Source organism: Culex pipiens, chromosome 1 (genome assembly GCF_016801865.2).
Source record: "Culex pipiens pallens isolate TS chromosome 1, TS_CPP_V2, whole genome shotgun sequence".
Taxonomy (NCBI): domain Eukaryota; kingdom Metazoa; phylum Arthropoda; class Insecta; order Diptera; family Culicidae; genus Culex; species Culex pipiens.
The window spans coordinates 9,558,927-9,575,623 of record NC_068937.1 but is presented as its reverse complement, the minus strand read 5'-3'; the positions used below and the strand labels follow the sequence as shown (position 1 = coordinate 9,575,623).

Below are 16,697 nucleotides of genomic sequence, written 5' to 3'. Positions count from 1 at the left end.
GTTTTTACAATAAGGGTACAAATGATTGAAATATTTCATACATTTCAAAAATATTATTTTTTTTTTTAAATATTTCCATAAAACTACGTATTTTTGAAAAAAGAATAAAATTACAGTTTTTTACAATATGGGTTTCAAACGATCGGAATTTTATCGTATATTTCGAAAAAGGTAAAACTTATTTATGAAAGTACTAAAAGTTTAACAAAACTACGTAATTTTTGAAAAAAATACTCAAAATTTCAATTTTGAACTGAACCGACTGTAATTTTTAGTACTTTTTTTTAGAAAATACGTAGTTTTGTGATTTTTTTAGTATTTTCAAAAAAGTTGTTATTATTTTCGAAATGTATGAAAAAATCCCAATCATTTGGTACCCATATTGTAAAGTACTGGAATTTGAGATTATTTTTCGAAAATACATAGTTTTATGAAAATTTTAATTATTTTCAAAAATTTGTGTTATTATTTTTTAAATGAATGAAAAAATTACGAACATTTGAGACCCATATCAAAAAAAATCTGACATTTTAAGTATTTTTAATCGAAAATAAGTAGTTTTGTGATTATTTTTTGTTAGTTCAAAAAATTATGTTATTAATTTCGAAATAAATCAAAAAATCTCGATCATCTGATACGCATAAAAACTTAAATTTGGAGTATATTTTTGAAAACTTTTCGGGGCTGTACGTTAGAAAGCAACAATGTTCTACCAAGTTGTAGAACAGAAAAAAGATGATAAATAATCATAAGAGGTTTGCTTGTAACCATCTCGAGATTTCACGAAAAAAAAGTTGTAGAAAAGTCGTTTTTTTTCAAACACTAGAACATTGTAACACTCTAAAAACTAACCCTGAAAAAATACAAAAAACATGAAATTTTAGCATGAAAATTTTGATTCTAAATTAAAAATTTATCCTTCTCGGTTATAACACATTCAAAAAGTACATTAAGATTCCCATTTTGCAACAAAATTTTTTTTGCGGAGCTGTAAATTGAAAATTCACTAAAACTCAAATTATTGCAGTTAAAATTGCTTTAAAATTTTGAAGCTTCTCGAAAAAAAAAAAAAAATCCTATAATTTTTAGAACCATCTTTAAGGGGAGGTAGAGACTTTCAAAAAAATTTGCAACGGCCTTATTACTTGGAAATTGATAAAAAAAACACTATTTAATATTTTTTTAAATTTAATGATATGTTTTGAGGGCTCATTTTTTCAAAATATTACAGAACAGGCCAAAAAACTTTTCCAAAGTCATGAACTAAAAAAATAGTAAGGCCGTTGCGTAAAAAGTGTTTTAACATTAATTACATTAAAAGTTGTTTTCAAATTACTAATTTAAAAAAAATCTAAAAATCAGCTAGAATTACTGTACATTGGTATTTTATAATGCCGGGACCGTGGTGTAGGGGAAAGCGTGGTTGCCTCTCACCCAGTCGGCCTGGGTTCGATCCCAGACGGTCCCGGTGGCATTTTTCGAGACGAGATTTGTCTGATCACGTCTTCCGTCGGACGGGAAGTAAATGTTGACCCCGGACTAACCTAAAAAGGTTAGGTCGTTAGCTCAGTCCAGGTGTAGGAGTCGTTGTTTGTTATAGTCTAATACCGCCTTCAGAAATGAGTAAATCAAGCAAAACAATGTAAAGGGGCCAATATGAGTTTGTAAACAAAGAGTCTATCTTGCTGTAGAGCGAATAATTTGATTTTTTTTGGTATTTCATAAAAATAAAAAAAAAATGTTTTAACTGGTTCAATCAAGCGATTTCTAAACCTTCGAAAAAAAAAAATAGAAAAAGACTATACAAATATGACTCACTATTTTTTTAAAAGAAGTTCACAACTACATTCGTGATATTTTCTGAAAATAATTTCATAATAAAAACTCTGAAAACCATTAAATTTCATCAGAGGTAACTTTCCTATAGGTTTAAATTAATTATTTTATAGTTTTTAAAATGTTAGGGTTGCAAAACCATTTGTTCCCAAGATATCGGTGATAACAAAATTTACTGCTCCTAAATGTGATAAACCGTAATGTGGAAACTGTATTAGCTCAGTTGCAACTTCAGCCATTTAAAATATTTTTGAATTTTGTGCTTGTGCAGTTGTTCAGCTTTGTTTTGTTGTCAGTAGTTTTAAAATATCGAAAACTTATCAAAAAAGAAGACATAACAAATATTTCAAATATGGTAAACTAAGTTAAACTGTTTTTTGAGATGTTTCCAGTTGACGGTTAAACATTAAGAAGTCTATTGAAAAAAAATAACTGGAAAATTGAACGCCCTCCTTAGCCTACTCCGCTCGTCTTCGACGCTGAAATAAACGAACAGGCTCAGAGTTGAGTGGAGTACGCACTGTCAATTCAAAATTTGTATGGTCTAAGTTTTTGTAAAAGTGTCAATATTTATTGTGTTAACGAAATTTGTGCTAAATGCTTTTGAGAACTTTAATGGAAAGCAATTGAATCGATGATTTAATTACAAAGTGCAATTACATCCTGTCAGAGCCAATCACGTACTAGCCGATCGGAGAGAGGGAGAGCAGAAGAGAGAGAATTCAGTAGTGATTGGTGGTACAGTTTAGCGTCGCGTCCGATTTGTGCTCGCGAGTGTAGCGAAGGAGCAGTCAGTCCACATGATTGAAGTCGCGTAATAATTTTTAATACTTTTTTTATATTTTCGATTGACTCAACTTGTTTTATTGAAAGTTAAATATTTCTGCAGTAAAAAATAAAAAGTAATAAAATGAGTTTAATATTATTTTTATGAATGTGGTGCTATCTAGTGTCAAAATTGAAAACTAAACACCATAACCCTGCTCATTTGCAGCTCTCCCTGCTCACTCATCGCAACTGCTCGAATTCGAGCTCCGCTGCACCCGAGAGAGCTCATCGGAGCAAGTGTGCCGTGCCGCCGCGGGCCCAGTCAATGTAATCTTAAGAATAGCAAACTCAACAGCTTCGTTCGGTGCGCTCGCTGGCAGCCAGTTTTTCGAATGGTTCTGGATCACTTTGGCTAACTATAACTAGTGTTAAGGGGTAGCTTGTAGTGTGGGGCGCATAAAAGTGTTGAAATTTGGTAACGCCGACGGTGAAAAGTGGTCCAAACTGGAGGGCAAAGTTTGGGCCATTTTTTCCCCCAGTCGCAGCAGGCCAAGATTTTTCACCTCTTTGGTGTAAATTTTTCATTTCGAGTTTGCGCCGGTGTGAGTGCAATCGCAGTGTGTGCGCGCGTGAGTGTGAGTGAGTGTTTGCGATTTTTTATTCGTCTCCCTCTCGGTTGGTTTCGAGTGAGGGTGGTTCTTTGTGTGAGTGAGTGAGCGAGTGAGCGCGAGGGGGGTGCCGAACGAGATTCAATTAAAGCATCATTTGATAATGGATGACACTTTTTTTTGTTGGCTCTTCGTTTGATGGTGTGCGTGTGTGCGCTCGCGAGCAGCTCGTGTGTGAGACAGGTTTTTTGCTCGAGCTCAGTGTTCATCGGACAGTTTCGGGCTAATGGCTGTTTTTTCAACACCTATTACGTGCACAGTGCAGCAGCCGAGGACATGAAAATTAAGGCGAACCGTGCCCTTGCACCTTAACCACGCACCGTTAACTGATTATCGCCGAGCCCACCTGTCAAACGTCAAAGCAATAGACGGGGAAAAAAACGAGGATTTCCAATTGGAATCTGTAAGTGAATCTCGCGAGGAGTGCAATTTTTCATCGGGGAAAAAAAACGCAAAAAAGTGAAGCTTCTTTCCGTCATCTTGTTTTTTTTCGCCTTCCGAAGCTCATTATCATAAAAAAGAGTCGTCCCACGATAAAAGAAGAAGAAAAAAAATCATCACCGCACTGTATGTGTGTCCGTTACGCGGCTTGCGTCAAGTGTGTGTGTTTGTGCAAGTGTGCCCGAGTTAATTAGGGTGGCGCAGATTTGGACGGGGCTGGTTGAGGATTTTAATGAGATAATTGGCTTCCCCCTTAATGAGATAATGTGCGCTCCCATCATGGCGGCGGCGATGACGGCGAAGATGACGACGGAGTAGGCCCTGGACTGTGGTCATTAAGCCGGATTAACGTGCTAGAATCGCTGCGGTAGTAGTAGGCTGTACGGAAATGGTGTTGTTGTTGTGGTTGTGGACTGTTAATGAAAAAATCTGTACGATCATGGTCGGAAATTACGGTTCATGCGGGAAAGTTGCGGCAGTGATAGGAAAATTAGAGAGAGTTTTGTGTGGAGGAGGAAACGAGACGGAAATGTTTGTAGATACATGAATATGATAACTTGAATTAAGAAAAAATAAGTTTGTGATATCATGAAGAGTAACTAAGGTCGATAAATCAGTTTCTGGCTCATTTTACAAATTAAAAAAATGGAAACTTAAAATGTTTTCAAAAAATCTGTTTAACATTTCTAGAAAAAAAAAAACCAAAATTAGCTCTGAATTCTTAAGATCTAGAACTAATTTTGTACCTGTCTAGAAATGTTGAGGGTTGATTGCAAACATCCAAAGTTGTCGTGGAATTAATCTGGGAATGTAGTTATACTGTTTTTTGTGAAGTATGGGCAACTTCATGGAATAATGGCAACAAATTTAACAACATTTCACTAATTTAGTTTTTCGAAACATTTTTGAATTGAAGAAATGATGCACAAATCGATTTTTCGACCTTTTAAAATACTTTCTTAGTTTGCTTTTTGGACCTTTTCAAAATTAACAGTCAAAATATGTTCAAATCAGGTCAAAAGACTTAAAAATAGAACTTTTCACAACCACAATAAACATCTACACTTAATGAGTTTTTTTATAAACAAATGGGGAACATTAATCGCCCCAATTCCATCCACTGGAACCGCCCTAATTACAAAAAAAAAAAATAATTCCAGCAAACTTAAGGGAGCGTCTCGTGGATGTGGGAGGAGGGGGAGACCACCAATGAATGTCATTGTGCCGTGATTTCGTTTCAAAGTCCTCATCAAAGTAGTCGTCGTCGTCGCCACAGCGGAGTCGTTCATTATTGGGGAAGGTGTGAAAGAGCAAGTGAGAGAGGGTGAACCTGATTTGCCTACGTCAAAGAAGGAAATGTTTGTGTGAGTGTGAGAGAGAAAGGGATGGTGAGAATGCTCGAATGTTGACAGTGAGCGAGTGCTCGTGCGCGCGTGAAGAAGGAAATTATAATAGGGCGCGTTCAATTAAAAATTCTTCTTTGTGGTGAGGAGTTTAAGGGTAAAGGGATGGAATTTTGGATGGGAACTTTAAATATGGTGCACGTTAAAATAAAAAAAAAACAAATGAAAATTCTAATGTTTTTGTTTTAAAAATTAATATATCGTTAGAATGTAAGTTTGATTTTACTGATTTACTTGAAAGTCTCAGCTCAGTTTGAAACCTTGACCGGTTTGTGCAAATATTTTTCAAATTTTTGTCAGAATTCTATTAGAAAATACTTTTAGGTTTCATCATTGTCTTTTTCAAACAAAATTTTGATTAAAAATGTTCCATAAATAATTCTTAGCATTCCTTATTATTCAAATTTGTTAATTGTGGATAGTCATCAAACAAATATTTTTGTGGAGAAGTTTGCAAAACATTTTTAATTTGTTTTTAAATTCATGCTGTTGGTGAAAAGTTTTTATCATGATATCTTATTTTTATTCAAGTTGATTTTAAAAATCATTTACCACCAAAAAAACTCTTAAAATAGTTTAAAAAAAGTGAAATAACTTTAACTCACATAAATGAATAACATTAAAGCGATTTTTTACAAAATCCTCTCTTAATTATTTTTTTTTAAATTATTCTGATAAAAGGTTGGATCAGTTAAAATTTTGTTCACAAAATTAGAACTGTTTTCAATCCAAAACTCTTAAAATCCACGACATACTATTTAAAAAAAATCTGTTTTAACGTCAAAAACCAGAGAAAGTTGTTCTCAATTTACAACATATACCTTTGAGAACGACAAGTAAAGTAAAAAAAAATGATTTTGACAGATATTATAAATGATTTGGAAAAATTCCAGGGGCACACAAATCTATTTTTACTGAAAATATAGAGATTTAACTCACATAAATGATTAACATAAAAGGGATTTTTTTAACAAAATTCTCTCTTAGAATTTTTTTTTAATTATTCTGATAAAAGGATCAGTTAAAATTTTGTTCATAAAATCAAAACTTTAAAAAAAATCTCTTTTAACGTCAAAAACCAGAGAGAATTGTCCTCAGTTTACAACATTTACATTTGAGAACGACAAGTAAAGTTTAAAAAATGATATTGACAGTTTTTATAAATGATTTGCGAAAATTTCAGGGGCAAATTAATCTATTTTTACTGAAAATATAAAGATTTAAAATACACTCTGAAACTTTTAGTTTTCAAAATGATTATAAAAATTGCATTTTCCTTATTTTATTTAAAAATATAAAATATGATTAAAACTCTTAAACTAAACAAAGTCGTACAAAAATTGAAGAGTGATATTTTTATGTTTTTGGCTTGTGCAAATTTTATTTAAAGTTGTGGCAAACAAACATTTTTTCCAAATTTCAAGCCAATTTTTGAAAATTTTGAAGAAATTATTTTTTACATTAATACAGTTACCACAAAAAAAAATAATTGCAAAATACGAATGAATTTTTGAAAAACAAAAATTTCTTAGATTTTAATGTCTTTCTCCGATTTATGATCCTTAAATTTAAAATTTGCCCTAAATCCAAAAGTGTACTGTTTTATTAAAATAAAAAAGAGGACGTTCTAGAATGTATTTTAAATAGTTTAAAATAGCTTAAAATAGTTTACAAACAATAGTTTTTTTATTAAACATTTAAATTTTCAGTTTAATTTTTTTTAATATTAAAAAAAAGTAACAAAAATACAACGGAAATAAAATTGAAAATGCTGTCAAATTCTTCCTACACAAATTCTTGTTGTTTGTCTGAGTCTCGTTGAAACCGAAATTGAAATTAAATTAAATGAATTGATATTTTGAATTCTTTGCAAGAAAAATCTATGTAAAATAAAAAAACGAAAAAAAAATTATCGGGCAATTTTAACTTTTTACCAAATTAAAAAAAAAATCTTAAATCTCAAGCAGCTGTTCAAGCAAAGCTAGAAATAATTATTCTGAAGTTACAAATTTGCTTGTTACAATTAAAAAAAATGTTGATTCCCAAAAACTTAATAAAAAGCGTTAGTCCGATTTACAATGTCAAAATATGAAACATTCGAAAAAATTTTCGATCTTTTCGAAAAAAATATTTTCAAAAATTTTAAATCGAGACTAACATATTAAAACGGCGTAATATCGAATGTTTGGTCTTTTTGAAATTTTAGTATTGATTTAATTTTTTTGCGACCAATATTTTGATTTTTTGAAAAAAGTTGTATTGATTCAAAAAATCATAACTCGGTCAAAGATTTTTTGCCCATTCTGGAAATTTCTGAAAAGTTGGCATTTGATGTCCTCTAAAACATATCAAAAAATTTAAAAAAATAAAAATAGTGTTTTTGTGCAAATCAAGTTTTAGTGACAAAAAAATAAAATAAATTAAAAATTACCAAAAAATATTTTTACCGTGTATCATTTTTTTTCACTGTAGTCCATATCCATACCTACAACTTTGCCGAAGATACCAAATCGATCAAAAAATTCCTTCAAAAGATACAGATTTTTGAATTTTCACATATCATTTTTGTATGGACAGCTGCCAAATTTGTATGGAAAATTATATAGATAAACTAATGATGCAAAATGGCTTTTTTGAGCATACCGAAGGCACCAAAAAAGTTTCAGCCGGATTAAATACCACAAAAATTAAAATTAAAGAAAAATGACCGATTCCGTAGAGAACTGCTCATGTCGTTTATTGAAACATTTTAAACTGAAATTTCTAATTATTTTACTGAAATCGTCTAAACATTTTTAACTGAAATTTATTCAAATATAAAATTATCACATGATATTTTTTTTCTTTCTAATTTTTTACTGAAAGATTGAAATAGAAATTATTATTGCAAAATTATAATATTCTGTAAGCTCAAATCGCTCATTTTTCTGTATTTTTGATAACTAAGTCACACATTTTTTTCAGAGTTTTCGATTTTTAGACAGACGGATTTAAACAACGGCCAAAAATAAACATATTTTTTTATTTTTAAGCAAAAACGTTTACTCAAAATTTGCTGTAAACATTTCAAAATTTTTACAACCTGTACAATTTCACATATTTTTGTTTGTTTGTTTTTATTTTAAGTTTTAAGAAAACCTTTTGATTTTTGAGAAAGCGGGAAAAAATTAAAAAATCCAATAAATACTTGTGATGATCATATTAAGAAAAAATATAATTAAATAAAAAATACAGTTTATATTAGGAAATGCCAAAATTTGGTACAGTTACCCCATGTTACTTCTCTCATTTCGTTCGACACTTTCGTACAAACGATAAATTCTTGACTTTTTTTTGATAAGGTCCTATAAACAAATGTAAACATTGAGTGTATCCCTTTCACACCTTATGTCAAAGTCCATCGGAGTAAGCGGGATACACTCAATGTTTACATTTGTTTATAGGACCTTATCAAAAAAAAGTCAAGAATTGTGTTTACGCTTTCGCCCCCTGGCACCAGTGCCGATTAATGTGTGTTGATGTGTATGTATGTGTGTGTGTGTGTGTTTGGTTGAATTAATTGCTGTTCTGGAATGATTTTATTTTGTGCGAGAGTGTGATTGCTGTTGAAGAAAGCGAATGGTTTTAATTTAAATGCCTCGCCTACATTTGAAAAAGATCTTTCAATCAAAATTTATTAATTTTGATTGTAACATTTCTCAAATGTAAGGCATCAATATAACTAATCCTTGCATAAATTTACCAAATTTCAGCAAATAAAAAAGAATTCTTTCATTAAGTAACAAGCGTCGGTTTCTGCTAAATAAAGATTGTGTTTCTCCTGCAAATAAATTCTGTGTTTTATTTACTAGATGATCATATTATATACAACTACATACAAAAAAAAAGTGCTGCTGGCTGCTAAAACAAGTGTTTCTCGGCAAAAATTAAACAGTTTTTAGCAAAAAAAAAAAATTATATTCTCTTCCCACAGGAACATTAAAAAAATGGCTGCTTTTAAAAAAATCCTCAATCTTCCCCTTCCAAGTGAAGACAAGAGGGGGATGAAAAAAACATACATATCTCAACATTTTCTTAAAACTCACTCTCTATATCTTTCAGCTCATTATATATTCCGCACCAAGTTGCTTGCTGCGAGGAAGTTTGCTCGCGGACTTTTACATACTAATGTCCTCTGACACCTACACCACATTTTTTTCCCGAGCAGTGTATATAGAAAAAAAAACTGCGAGGAAAAAGGAAAATTTTCACCCCTCGCAGTTTTTTTTTTCTTCTTTCATTTCGTTTCACCCTCATCCTTTTTTTTGCTTTCTGATGGGGAGAAGTTTTTTTATTCTGTGTTGAATTTGGGAGAGGGTGCAGGAAGCAATTTATAGCTGCCAAACCTTGGCGCGCTGCAAAGTGTTTCAAATTTTCGGGGAATTTGCTTAATTTTTTTTCGATTTGGGGTGCTTCCACCCCAAAGGGAGGATGATGTTTTTTAATTTAGATTTTTAAATATTTTTAATTTTGATTTTCAAACATTTTTCATTTTGATTACTTGACGCTGCTGTATTTGCTTTTGCATAAATATTCAAGAATATGTGACAAGTAAACATTAGAATGATTAGAGTATTTTTTTTGAGATTTGTTTTCTCTGAACATACGTAAATTTTCTTATAAAGAATCGTTTAAACAGTTTATAAGGAAACTTGAGCATAATTTGAAAGATAAAGCATTTTGGTAATTCTCAAGCTTGAGGTGGCATTTTTTTTTCAAAACATATACACAGAAATTAAATCCCGTAATCGTAAAATGTGTTCATTAATTTGAGAACCAGGAAGGAATCTATTCATGATTATGGTGCATTTGCACTATAAACGTGAATATATTTCTTCGCGGTTCCCATATTTATGAACACAATTCACGATTTCGAGAATTGACTTTTTTTTCGTGTAGTGTTAACCGATAGCTTGGCTCCCAAGCTCCCATTTCGACGGTAACATTTCAAAAGGCATCATGTACATTTTGACACTTTCTGGGTTATTGCATATTCTGAAAGTACTCCTAATAAGCTACCTCTCCACCAAAAATGAGTAAAAGTTACTTCAGTAAAGTCTGTTTAATCATGATTTTAAATAAAGTAACATAAACAAAATCTCTGCCACCAGCAGTCCCAGTTTATATAGCCCTGTCAACCTGTCAAACAAAAGACTACATGAACCTCGTGACGGAAAAAAAGCAACATGAACAAAGCGCCATGTACATTCGGCGAAGAAAAACGAATCATAACAAAGCGTCCCCCTCAAAGACAGCAGGGTGATATAAACGTTGGTGATTTCAAAAGAAGTTATGTTTGTTTTTCTCAAATAAAATTACGGAAATAATGTTTTATTGAATTTGGATGATCAAGTATCAATAAAAGCAACGTTTTCATCGTTTGTTATCATTAGAACATCTTATTTTGCTTTTATATTAAAATGGGAATTGAAAATGGATGCTCAACATTCAAATGCGTTTTTCTCAAAACGCATGGTTTGTACATGATGCTTTTTGAAATGTTGGCGTCGATTTAACACTTAAAGTTTTGAAAAAATAAATCAAATTGCCTAAGAATTTAAAAAACAAGTTCTAGCTGTCAAAATGCCTAACATCTGCTGCTCCAAGGGGGTCAAGATGATAGATTTTTCAGAATATGGACTTTCGGTTGTTTTTAGGACCTCCAAAAACTCCCCACAATTTTGAAGCGATTGATGGCGTCCAAATTTTGCGCATTACATTTCAATTTTGTATGGGAATTGTATGAAAAACTCGTTTTTACATTTTGATTTTTATCCATTTTTTTATTTTTATTGATAAATCCACTTTTTTTCAAACCAACACAACTTTCCCGAAGAAAGTAAGGTTTTTGCTCGAAAATTGCGTTTTAGACCAAAAAACACCAAAAACCATATTCTGATTTGATTTGATCCTTTTAAAAAAAATCATTATAACTATGAGCCAATCTAGTGTATCGAGGCAAATTTCAACTGATTTCGATAATTCTTCCTGCATTTGATCCGAAAGGTTCTCGAAATTGTTATCCAAAAACGTAGTTCCAAAAGTATTCATTTCCCCCAAGTTGTTAAAACATCTCCACTTAAAATATTACTAAATGCCGTTGAAAATTGTTTATTGTAATCCTCAATGTAACGCATTGCTGCATGAAAAAAAAACAAATTAACTTATCAGATCAGAAGACCCAAAGATCTTAACTACAGGGAGTCCTAGGATGATGCTGGACATTTCAAAACATTAACAAAGTAGTCTACCATACTCACTGAAGCTATGCGGTTATGATCAGTGGTAAAAAATCACTGACCTCTTGCTTGTTACGGCGGTAAACCCACCGGTCTTAACTCCAAGGAGTTCTTAGATGACCCAGAACATCTCAATAAGTTGTTACAAGAATGCACTGTAGCCTTCCATACTAACTGAAGCAGTCTGGGTAGGATCCGTTTTCAAAATCTTCAAGTTTCGACTTGTTTCTAGGGTAAGGCTCTTGCACAAATGGTTCAAACGTATAAAGACAAGAGAAGTCATGTTTCAATCATGCTAAAACATATCAGAACTTATAGTTTTTGCTGATAAGCGTCGAATGAAGTCAAGACGATCGAAATCTATAATAAAATAAGGATTTTATGAGTGACTTTAGAAATAGCAAAAATACGATTTTTTGTACATTTTAACCCAAAATACTCAAACTTCAACAACTTGTTACTTTTGAACCCCGGGGTTTAGAGATTTCGTCCAGAAGACTTTTTTTCATGTCTCGGCGAGATCTTCCGAATAAAGTTTCTCCCATTCGTGCACAGAAAAAAATGATGGTAATATTCATCAGGAAATGGTGACAGATTTTGTGGCAAAATAAATGATAAATTTTACCTCAAAAAAGAGCTAATATTCAACCTACCAAATTTTCAACATTCCAAAATTCAATTTTTTTTTGCATTTTGACAGCTAGAACTTGTTTTTTAAATTCTTAGGCAATTTGATTTATTTTTTCAAAACTTTAAGTGTTAAATCGACGCCAACATTTCAAAAAGCATCATGTACAAACCATGCGTTTTGAGAAAAACGCATTTGAATGTTGAGCATCCATTTTCAATTCCCATTTTAATATAAAAGCAAAGTAAGATGTTCTAATGATTTTTTGCTTGTGTTGTTATTTGTTCACTAAGATAATGCTTCACTCAAAAAAAATGAGTTCGCGTAAACGTGAACCGAGTTTATGCCAACGGGAACCAGGAAGAAAACTGTTCACTTTCATGGTGCAATGTACTATAAAAGTTGAACAATTTTCTTCCTGGTTCCCGGTGGCATGAATTTCTGTTCACGTTTACATTTTTTTGAGTGTTATTTTTCTGAGTACAAAGACCCTTTGTACAACCTAAAGGATTTGAAATGGATTTTTAAAGCAATTTGAAAAAAATTAACTTCGCCGCCCTTCTTGAAAGCACGTTCCAAGGGAATCATAGTTGATCCATCGAAAAAATGTTGTCTTGTAAATTTATTTTTTTGCATTCAAATTTAAAAAAAGTGATCAGAAATGGTTTCACTAAACATAAAAATTTACATTAGGCTTTAGGACCCTATTTCGCAAACCTCTGGGATGCACATGGGGAGCGTTTTTTAATTACGTAACGCAAAAAATAAAAGATTTTTGGCCCCCTCCCCTCCCTCATAACAAAATTTTCATACAAATTTAAAAAAAAATGTACGGGGCGTAACACTACCTTCAACACCTTTTTTGCTTGCATTTGGCTTCTCGGTCAGATTCGAAAAATCATTCGTTCTGGACGCCATTTTTGACATTCCTGAAGTTTTTTAAAAGATCTTATAAGCTATGGGATTCCCTATGTTTATAAATCCTTTTGAAAAAAAATCTAGATTAATTAATTTATAATTCTGATGAACAACATAAATTGTTAATTTGGATAATTTGTTGCCTGCTTTGATCATTCGAGTAATTTTTGATTTTCAATCCAGAGTATTCAGACTCAATTCAGAGTACTTTATGACAAAAATAAATAAAATTGCTCAAATCAAAAAGTATATGAGATTACCCGAAAGAGTACTTAAAATGGGGCCTCCAAACCAAATTTCAGCCCATTTGGTTGAAAACACACTACTGATCGAGGCAGCCTTCTTAAGGAGCCATTACACTACCGCAAACAAACAAACAAACTCGCACTTTTTCGTGTTTGACAGTTTGCCAAACTCGCAAACTTGTTTGCGGCAAACTCGCAAACAAGGCAAAATGTATGCAGGCTGACGTTTGTACAAACAAATCCAGGCAAACAAACAAAGCAGGCAAACTCGCAAACTGTCAAAAAGAGCGAGTTTGTTTGCCGTAGTGTAATAGCTCCTTTAGTGTGCTTTGATTTTTCCCTGCACATTTTGCAGGGGCTAGAGAATTTTGGCATCGCCAGAATGAATCTGCTCCAAGGCAAGACCAGAGGCCTCGGATCGTCTTGCACCCTTAACGAATTGTTCCCCAGACCATCCCCTTGGACCCCATGGTATACAAAAATCGTTAAATTTCAACGACAGACTTGTTTAGAGCAGTGTACCCAAACCCCGGATTTAACATGCATAATGAAATGAAAATCAGAAAATGAAGTCTAGACCCGATTATTCGAAGTACCAATTACCAAAGGTTTCAAAGGAATTGCGGGCAGAAGAATCACGTTTCAATTCATTTTCTTATTTTTAACATTTGTTCGAGCTCAATGGAAATGGCAATATTTTTTTTCAAATTAGAAAGGTCGCCACCTTGAATTCAATTCGGTTGTATTTGTGAATAAACATGTTACAATAAGGTTCATTTGCAGTACATAACAGAGTTTTTGGAGTTCTTTTTAGCTGTGTGTTAAATCTCGATCCATTGTGGAACGATTATTCCTTATAACTAAGAGATTACCAAGAGTACGAAAAAATAGAAAAAAAAAACTTACTTGCGAAGGAAAGGGGATAGAAACAGAAAAAGCTTAACACTAGATCACTGATTTTTTAGAATTGTCGCTTACCAAATGTATTCTCTCAATATTTCATCACCTCCATGTTGGCCGCCATTTTGGATTACAAATTTGCAAATCACTTTAGAGCATTTCTGGGGTCGTATTTGAGCCACAATAAAAAAAAATCCTTATCCAATGATTCGGTAATCCGAAGACTCGGTTATCTAAAATGATTTTTTTCCTAAGACTTCTGAGTATCGAGTCTGAACCATGTCAGAACTTTATTACAATATTAATTAGGTTTGTAACAAATACTTTTAATTGAAGGTACATGTTCAACTTAAAATATGTCAAATTATTGTAAAATACCCCTGACATTTTTCAGCGTTTGCAGAGTAAGATTTCTCCTTTCAAATACATGCAGGTTGGATCACATTTTGGAGATATTTGGTTTTTAAAAGTGTACACTTTTATCTTTTAAAATTACTGTAACTTTTGAATGATATTTAAATCCATAATGATATTTAAAAAAAATATAGAGTCCTTCTTTAAAACAAAAATCAACCCTTGATTGCTAAGTTCAAGCAACTTATTTTGGAATATTTGACACATTCTTCCGTGACGTTACGCTTCAACACCTTAATATTTTTACAGATTTTGAAAGTACGTTGAATTTGCAACTTTGGATTAAGAATTGCTGAGTCGAATGGGTTCATCGAATTTTGAAAAAAGAGCTGTTTTTTGCACTCGCTGTACATTTCTTGATATTGTGTTCGATAAAACTTTCATTATAACACATTATAACAGTTTTCGTTTTTATAAAGTATATGAAAAATTCATAAAGACCATGCGTCTCCATCTTCGGTAAGCGGTAGAATTGGTTGAGGAGACGCATGGTAGAACGAAATAAGTAAGATCTGTTCTAGTTCCTTGTTGTTACTTTAAAGGAGTAATGCAGTTTTATTTTAAGTGCATTCGATTATTTTTAAATATTTTTCATGAAAAATGTAAAAATCCAACAGTTTAAATGAACATCCCATGGTTCAAAATGAATTAATTATTTAGACCAGTCAAAAATCAAAATAGCATTTTTATGAAAACACCAACATTTGCTTTTTTTAAACGTTCCTTACATTTGGAAATCATACATCATTAAAGCTTTTTTGTGAGTAAAATCCATTGATAAAATTGAAGATTTTTTTAAATATAGATTTTCAAATTTATGAGACGTTGGAAATTACAGCCAATTAACTATTGTGTAAATTCAAAAAGGGTTAAATGTTCACCTTCTTGATTTTTTTGTTAAACCGGAATTTTCAAGGAATTGGTTATCATAGTTGAGCTAAAGAATAGAAAGTGAAAAATTGAATATCTTTAACGACACCATGAATTTTATGAACATTTAATCCTATTACTAACAAAAATTCAAAGTTTAAAAATCTTTATGCTCGTTTGCTTTACGTTTATTTATTTTTTTGTAATAATCTAATTTTATTTAATCGTCAAAAACCGTCTATATTTTGTATAGGTTGGGAACTAGCTTTTTGATGAAGATCAATGCAAATCATCAGACATTTCCAAATGGAGACGCATGGTGCTTTAAATTGATTCAGTCTTTCAAAGCAATTATCCTAACTGTAGTCTTTATTAGCAAACAAAAACATTTTCTCAAAACTGCAGTTTGAATTCGCTGCATCGGTTCCACCGGAGCATTTAAATTCAGAAAAAATGGCTGCTCTTCGACTTCGGTCTCCGGTGGTTAAACCAAATAAACCCACGCATAAAAGAAGTAACAAGCTTTGGCTGCCTGCTCCTGAGGTGTTTCGCTCTGCAGTCCCCTGGAACGACCATGCTAACGGTTACCGTCGGTGTCCCCACTGCCGGACTCTCGATGGTTCGCCTTGTTATTCTTCTCTTCCCCCGAAATGGTTTCTTCCACAGATATCCCGTTCGATGAAACAAACACACCTAGCTATAATGAAATTACGAGAAAAAATACATTTTAAGATTTAAACTTTAGAAAAAGTTTTACAAAATCATAAACCTCGCATTATTTATAAATTAATTTTAAACTATAATTAAATTTTAAACAAAAACAAAATTATTATATATTATATTAATTAAACAAAATTGTAAACTAACACACGTAACTCGCAAAAAACACACACAAAAATTCCTAACACACACACAAAACCAATAATCAAACAAACAAAATCAAACAAAAAAATGGCATCCTCGCGGAAGAACGCAAAATTCTCCACCAAAATCCAGTTCTATCTGAAGCACAGGGAGTCGCGGATACTGAAGCTGTGCAACGACACGCTCGGCCCAGTCCCGAACGACTCGCTGAGCAGGGCCATCTTCAAGCTGCTGTCGAAGCCCCAGGTGGACAACCGGCGGATCATACAGCTCCTCGCGGACAAGGTGAGTTCGATCAGGAAATTTAACGGTCAATTTGAATGGTTGGCAACTCACCACGGCGATTTTGAATTCACCATCGCGCGTTTGCACACGCGGTTGACAGTTGAATCTGTAAGCATTCAAAATGGCCGTTAAATTGATGTTTTGTGGATTTTGTATGAGTTTTGAGGACAAAAATGAAA

General features: G+C 32.4%; 1 protein-coding gene across 2 annotated transcripts in view; it reads left to right on the top strand.

The window, feature by feature from the left end:
* The first annotated feature begins 2,928 nt into the window (after nucleotides 1-2,928).
* Nucleotides 2,929-16,697, top strand: part of LOC120413275 (zinc finger protein 2) — a 36,146-nt gene continuing 22,377 nt past the window's right edge. Inside the window, exons 1-2 of one of the 2 annotated variants that reach the window (XM_039574005.2) lie at nucleotides 2,929-2,999; nucleotides 16,036-16,518. In XM_039574005.2, the coding sequence (XP_039429939.1) occupies nucleotides 16,321-16,518 (198 nt within the window). In that variant the 5' untranslated portion in view covers nucleotides 2,929-2,999; nucleotides 16,036-16,320. Of the gene's footprint in view, nucleotides 3,676-16,035; nucleotides 16,519-16,697 lie in introns of both variants that reach the window. The other variant, XM_039574004.2, reaches the window with a different exon arrangement.